The sequence below is a fragment of the Mustela nigripes genome, chromosome 6 (assembly GCF_022355385.1).
Source record: "Mustela nigripes isolate SB6536 chromosome 6, MUSNIG.SB6536, whole genome shotgun sequence".
NCBI lineage: Eukaryota > Metazoa > Chordata > Mammalia > Carnivora > Mustelidae > Mustela > Mustela nigripes.
The window spans coordinates 48,501,031-48,508,781 of NC_081562.1; the positions used below are offsets into that span (position 1 = coordinate 48,501,031).

At 35.4% G+C, this 7,751-nt stretch overlaps 1 protein-coding gene across 3 annotated transcripts in view; it reads left to right on the forward strand.

Moving 5' to 3' along the window:
• MDM1 (Mdm1 nuclear protein) overlaps positions 1-7,523 on the forward strand; it is a 33,140-nt gene extending 25,617 nt beyond the window's left edge. For 2 of the 3 annotated variants that reach the window (XM_059402516.1, XM_059402517.1), the window contains 3 exons: positions 2,912-3,164; positions 5,368-5,427; positions 6,692-7,523. In XM_059402516.1, the coding sequence (XP_059258499.1) occupies positions 2,912-3,164; positions 5,368-5,427; positions 6,692-6,804 (426 nt within the window). In that variant the 3' untranslated portion in view covers positions 6,805-7,523. The remainder of the gene's footprint in view (positions 1-2,911; positions 3,165-5,367; positions 5,428-6,691) is intronic. The other variant, XM_059402518.1, reaches the window with a different exon arrangement.
• Positions 7,524-7,751: the final 228 nt, after the last annotated feature.

Sequence of the window (7,751 nt, forward strand, 5' to 3'; positions counted from 1 at the left end):
AGAAATTGACCTAGTCCTAGAAGTCTGGAAGCTTCTTGGAAGTCAAGGATGCTTCTTAGAAGAAGTTCTAATTGGGTTGAGATACTGAGGAAGAGGCAGAGTTGATGAGGTAAAAAGGGTGGAGAGGAGAAGCATAGCATGTGTCAGTATCCTGTGGTGAGAAAAAACATAGGGTTCTTTTTAAAAATTAATTTATTTCAGAGACAGAGAGTATGCAAGTGATCATGGAGAAGAGCGAGGAGAGGGAGAGAAAATCTTAAGCAGACTCCACACTGAGCAATGGAGCTTGATTTGAGGCTTGATCTCAGGACCTGAGATTAGGACCTGACCCAAAACCAGGAGTCAGATACTTAAAAAACTGTACCACCCAGGGGCCCCCATAGGATTCTAAGAAATAAAGGCAAGTATAGTGTGTGGCAGGGAGTAGGTCAAGTCTGGAAAAGATAGCAATATGGAAAATTTTTATCATTATCTTGAGAGCAATGGGAAACATTGAAATATTTTAAAGACCTTTCTGGTTGCCATGAAGGCAAGAGTAAACCGTGGTTACCCTTAGAAGGTCATTGGAGCAGTCGAAGTAGACATGGTGATAGCTTGGATTAAGGAGGGAAGATGTCACAGAAGTGGATGAAACTGAAGAATTGTGTAAGGGGAACATGAAAGCTCAGTGCTGGGTTGCATCATGGAGAGGGGTAAAAGACCATGAATGACTTCTATGTTTCTGCCTTGCCTAACAGGATTGATGGGGGATGCCATGTACTGAGTAAGAGAGTTCTGGAAAGAAATCACCTTTGGAGGGGGACATCAGGAATTTCACTTTCATTCACCCAATTCACTATGTAATGTGCTCTTGCTATGTGTCAGGCACCGTTCTAGGACCTGGGGATTCATTGATAATCAAGACAAAATCCTGGTCCTCATGGAGCTTACCTTTTCATTTTGAGAAATAGGTAATTTTTAAAAAAGAAAACTTCAGCACAAATAAAATCACAAAGGACCGTCAAGGTGTGGGTGAGGTTGCTTTACACTGGGCCATCAGGACAGGCATCTCTGAGGAGGTGATATTTTAGCTAAGACCTGACTCAATGAGGGATGGGTCCAGGCAGAGATTAGTGGAGACTGTTTTCCAGTTTGAAAGAGCAGTAAGTACAAGTGTGCAGCAGTAAGAGTTTTAAAGAGTGAGAAGACCAATGTGACTGGGGTGAGGAGAAGGATAGGAAATGAGCTTTGGAAGGGAGGGTGGGTGAGAGAGGGAGGGATGTAACTCTGAGGCTTTTGGGAAGCCCCGAGAGGGTTGAAAGCTACACAGCAAACATGATGTGATTTACGTGATAAAATCACTTGGGCTCTTCAGTGGAAAATGGGCTGTATAGGGGGGTACGGGGGTAGAGTGGTGGGGCCAATGAGAAGGCTTTAGGCTCAAAAACAGATCACCAAAGCCATGACATTAAACTTGGGAACCCCATAGGTTACAAATACTCTAGAGATTTCATTCAGGCCTTTTTAGCAATAGTGAAACCAATATGACAGATCTTAAATTCTGTGTATATATGTAGAAAAAGAAAAAATAATAGTTTTCCCAAGTGATACCTATAATTCTAAAAAGGGAAGCAAGAGGAAGATTTGTGGTTTATTTTAGATCTTGATTTAAAGAGAAATGTTTGTTGGATAAGACCCCAGGCCTTCTCCACTTTAAAAGCAGTACATTCTCTAATTGCAGAAAATGATACCTAAGGTCAGAAAGCAGTGTTTTGAATATTGTGTTGATAAACCCTAAGTCACAGAGTAAAAGCCACATTTACGAGGAATGATTAGGAAAGTTTGGAATTATGTTTAATTTTACTGGTATGAATTCTCCTAATAAGTAAAATTATACAAGAACTTTTAGGATAGTAATACATTATCATTGTGGAAAATAGAAAATACTGACCAACTAAACAAAGTAAATGCTTTCCTCCCTACTGTTCAGGGCCGGCCACTATTGAATGTTTGAGTTCTTTAGGTATATAGTGTATTTGTCTATTGTGCTGGAGATAAGGTTTCATAATCTATTTTTACTTACTTGGCAATGAATTGTGAACATATTTACATATCTTTAAATGTCACTTACAATTAAGTTTTAAAGGCAACATAATATGCAACCTATAGTTATACCAGCTGTTTATTATTGAAAGCAGTTTTTTAAAACTAGATGCCTGTTGTTATTTCTTAATATTTTAATTTTTTTGCTTTGAAAAAATGCTGTAAAGAAATTGTCCTTTAGCTACTTTTTTGTTCATATTATCTATTTTTGTAAATACTCCCCGAGTGTTATTGTTTGATAAAAAAAAGACAAAGTTTTAAAGCTTTCGATGTTTCACCAGCTCCTGGAAAGATTGTGCTCCCAATGACACTCTAGGAGAGTGCCAGTTTTTCCATATCCTTGTCATTATAGTGTGGCTTTTAAAAAATTTTTTGATCTTTAAATTTGGTAAATGAAAAGTTAGTATCTTGATCCTTTTATTTTGAAATTATTTGATTACTAGTGAGGTAGGATATTTCTCCTATTTGTAATTTATGTCTATATAATTTGCTTATATATATATTTTTCCATTTTTAATTAGTTAATCTTTCACTGCTTTAAAAGAAATATTTATGTGGCAATGATAATTCATTGTCAATATATAAGTTATATATTTTCTTCAAATTTGTGATTTAAAATTTTTTGAATGTTTATATATTTTTATATAGCTAAGTGTGTTTACCAATATTGGTTGTTAGGCTAATGATATCCTCCCCACACTGAGGTTACATAGGTTTTCCTGTAATTTCTCCTATTGATTTTATCATTTTATTTTTTGTGTATTTAAAGATTTGATTGTTTTATATATTATCAGACATATATATGTATCTTATTTTTTTGGTCACTTAGAAAGAAAGTCGCACCATATCCCTCCTGACTTCTCCAGCTGCTGGTATAAAAACAGTGGATCCCCTGCCTTTGAGGGAAGATTCTGAAACCAATATCCCCAAATTTGCTGAGGTAACTCTTCCAGTTTCAAAAATTCCAGAATATCCAACAAACACACCTGGGCAGTCTCCTTCTCCACCCTGGGCTCCATCCTACTGGCATCCCTCTCGTCGAATTCAGGGCTCTTTGAGAGATCCAGAATTTCAGCACAATGGTAACTACTTTGGTTTTAACTTTTTGTCTTTTTAAATGAAAGTTACACTGATGGGTACAAAGGCTTAAGTAAATACTATATGTTAATCAATTATGTTACCTAGTATTTTAGTTAATGTAACAGATTGCTTTAAGTAGGAAAAGTCTCTTCTCTGAAATAATCAGCTGGGCTATAACCCCAGTTCACTTTTGTGTGAGAGTGAGCTTTTCTTTTCTTTTTTTTTCTTTTCATTTCTTTCTTTTCAATACTATTTATTCATTTGAGAGACAGCATGAGCAAGGGAGGGGCAGAGATAGAGGAAGAAGCATGCTTCCCGCTGAGCAAGGAGCCAGATGTGGGACGTTATTCCAGGGCCCTAGGATCATGACCTGAGCCAAAGGCAGACACTGCATGGACTGAGCCCCCCCACCCCAGGGGCCCTCAGGTGTGAGGCTTCTTTCAAGTGTTTTCTATACACATATAGGCAACCCACTAGATGCCAGCAGCGCCCTTCTCAGGTGTGATATCTAAACATGTCTTCAGATACTGCTAAACGCTGCCTAGATGGGGAATTCAAGGTTGTAAGTTATTTTCGTTTGGTTTTATTAGGCATTGTCTGCTCTTTCTAGCTTCTACTTTTACTGTTGCGAAGTCTTGTGTTCTCATTTTTGATCATTGTGTGTGGCTTCTTTTTCCCTGGCATCTTTGGGGACCTTCTCTTCACACTCAGTCTTCTGAGCTTTTACCGCAGGTCTCTGTTTTGCTAGTACTCAGTGGACTTTTTCAGCTGGGGAACTTGGTTCCTCACTTTCTCAAATTATTTAGTCAGTAATTCCTTCCACTCCATTGTTTGTTTCCTGCTCTTCTGGCACTCCTTGTTATTCTGATTTTGGACATGATCTTATTTTCTTACCTTACCTTTCCTATTTTCCATCTCTGTCTTTTTATTTTAATTTGAAAGGGTTACTCATTTTTGTATTCTACCCCTTCTTCTGAGTTTTAAAGATTTTTCAGTATTTTTAATTTTTAAGAATTTTTTTAACCCTGTATGCTCCCTTTATATAGCATCCTGTTCTTATTTTATAGACGTCTTATTTTATCCCTTTGAAGAGATAAATGATACATAGAATTCCCCTGTTTTGAATATGGTACCTTTGCCCTTAGTTGAACCTGTGTCCTTCAGTCAGAGTCACTCTGATAAAGCTTTGGAGAGGAAAACTCCATTCCGCTTTTGGGAGGAAGACAGCCAACTGTGCAAATTTAAAGAAGGCCTTGGCAGACTGTTCTATACACCAGTTTCCTGGTTCAATCTTACCTTCACTCCAACTTTCAAGGGTGCTTAGTACTCATACGCCTCAGCCAAGAGCGGAGAACAAATTGGTTGCCTCTTCGTTTCCTTCCTCTGCTGGCTTAGGATCCAGCTTAGGTACGACAATAACACACTCTCAGTTTTTCTCTTTGCTTTCCATTTTCCAAAATTTTGTTGCTGTTTCATTGTCTTTTATTTTCTCTGTCCTATGGGTTTATGTCATTCTTGTAAATGTGTGTAGTCCATCTACCATCTTTAAACAGAAGCCTACAGCATTTCTTGAGGCCCCTGGGTGACACAGTCAGTTAAACATTCCACTCTTGCCCTCAGCTCAGGTTGTGATCTCAGGGTCATGGGACTGAGTCCCACATCAGGCTCTGTCCAAAGCACGGAGTCTGCTGAAGACTCTCTCTCCCTCTTCCTCTCCACCCCCAATAAGTAAATAAATCTGTAAAAATAGAAGCCTACTGCATTTCTTTAAAGTTAGAATAGGGACACCTCAGTGGCTCAGTGGGTTGAGTGGCTGCCTTCGGCTCAGGTCATGATCCCAGGGTCCTGGGATTGAGTTCCACATTGGGCTCCTTCCTCAGCAGGGAGCCTGCATCTCCCTCTGCCTGTCCCCACACCACCCTGGCTTGTGCTCTCTCTCTGACAAATAAATAAATAAAATCTTTTTAAAAAGCACAGAATAGATCAATATTGTCACTGTAAAGAATTCTAGAAATTTTCTCTTGTTTGTTTACATATTTGTTAAGCACATTGTAAATTAGTGAGTGGCTGTTAATAATAATTTCTATAAAAAACATAAAATCAATAAAATTTTTGATAGTTTACTTTCACTAAGGTTTTTCTGTAAATATACTATACTGTTAGGTGGCTTTGAAGGCTAATTTTTTTGCCCTTTCTTTTTTCAAGTGGGAAAAGCAAAGATGAACAATTTCCAGTTGCCTCAGCATGAAGTCTTTAATGATGAAGGTATTTCAGTAGTGAAATAACATATGATCAAAGTATGAGGTTTTATTATATGGTATTTTATAATAGTATTATGATCTCAACATTGGATTAGTACTTTATAGTTTACAGAGCACTTCTACAGATATTATTTTATTAGACCTGTGAAACCCTGTGATGGGGTTAAATTATCCCCATTTACAAATGAGTAAACTGGGACCTAAAATCAACTTGAAGAATTTTTTTTTAGGGCAAACAGAAAAGAGAGATTATGCCTAGCATCACATGTGAGGTTAATACTCTTTCTGTTTCCATCCTGGCTTGCTGGGGGTTCAGGAATTTGGTCTAGCAAAACTGTTATTTTTTTCAAATGTTCATATATTGTTAATTTTCATTTCTCAAAAAAATATGATTAGGGAAAATGGACTTTTTTCTTGTGTAGCAGTCATACTGACAAATTCATTTGCTTCTAATAGTGACAGGAAGAATTTTGAATTCCTGGTGTGAACAATCAAAATTACTATTTTAATTCATCCTAAAATGTATGAAATTACTGAGTTTATAAATTTTGGATGTAAAAGTAAATTTGAATTAATACTTTATGTATTATAAGTTCATATACATTGAAGATTTTCTGTCCTCTTATAAATTTGGGACTTTTTTCAGAATTCAGTGAACTAGAAATCGTTATTGGGTTTTGAAATGCAAACACCTGGATACTTCGAATCCAGCTGTGTTTTCTTCTTAATGGAAGAACAGTGTTTACAAATAACCTTATAACAGATTTGCTTACTGAGAATGAGGAATTTCTGTAATGATGAAGGATAGCATGTTAAAGTCAAACATTATTTTTACATTAAGTGAAATTATTTTGGAAATGTGATGTTAGCACTATGTTAAGGTATAGCATTTTGCTTTTAAAATGCTTATAAAAGCTTTTTGCTTAGAACATCTGTGCTTTTTAAAGTAGGACAAGACAGTATGATGATGAATTTTTTCCAAGTAATACTGAAATCATAGGCCATGTGTTTCAGGTAATGACGTTGTGGGATTTCAGGCAGGAAACAGAATGCTCATTTAACATTAAAATATTTGATTTCTAAATATGGTAAACTTGGGATATTACAGTGAACTATCCTGAAAATGTTAATATCTTATATTTTAATATTTTTTTCTGACAGATTCAGTATTGACATTATAGAGTTTGATGCCTTTAATTTTCTGTTAATGTTATAAAATATATTTATTAGAGGTATTTTCTACAATGATTATAATTTTTTCATTGCAGATGAGGACAGATTATCTGAGATCTCTGCTCGGTCTGCAGCTTCTAGTCTCCGGGCTTTTCAGACTCTGGCACGAGCTCAGAAAAGGAAAGAGAATTTCTGGGGCAAAACATAATTAAATGTGTATCTAGCTCAGTTGCTTAACAATCTAGGAAATCATTGACATAATCTTTTTTTTATTGCTTTACTATGTTGAGACTTTTCAAGTGTTTGGATTTTTTCCCATTTCCTACTTAAAAAGAATTGGTTGACTTTTCAATAGCCAATTCAGTTTACTTGGAAAATTTTAACACAGGCTCATACAAATTCAACTTAATTCTTTTGACACCTATCCCAAAGTACAAAGACGTAGATTTCTTCACGTGCTATAAGTTTTGTATCAAGGATAACTACTGGTAGAACTGTGAATTTTGCCTATCTACAGAATATTCTAAAAAATGAACAAAGTGAAATAAAAATTAAGATCCAACTATGAAGTATGTATTCCTTGAAGATTGGTTATGTTTATCTTTATGATTTGTAGATGTCATATGATGAATTTGTTGTTCCTATATCTTTTGCTGTAGTATTTCTTTTAATTTAATACTTCTATATGTGGTTGCAGTGTTAAGACTATTGTTCTTTAAATTGAAAATACGAGCTGTATATATTTTTCTTATTTATGTAACAAAATTTACTGAGAGAATATGTATATTTTTGATCTTTCCGTGTATTCTATTTGTTAAGGACTTTGGCTTACATTTGAATAATGTCTCAATTTTGAAAAATTATTTGTATAATGGAGAGTTAAAACTTTGTAGACATTTTGAAATAAAAATTGATCAAGTATTTCAATTCTGTTTTTTGAAGTGTTTCAAGTTATTAGCTTCAAGTTACTACATGGAATAAATAATTATCTTTTAGAAATATTTTACTCCTAACAGGTTAACTAAATAAATGTTCTGCTTCTTGTGCAGCTGTCCAGATGCAACAAAACTTGAATCCACAATAATTTTGTATGACTATAGAAAAAATACAGCATTTCCAAGGCAGACTTATTTTCAAAAATTTAACACATACTTT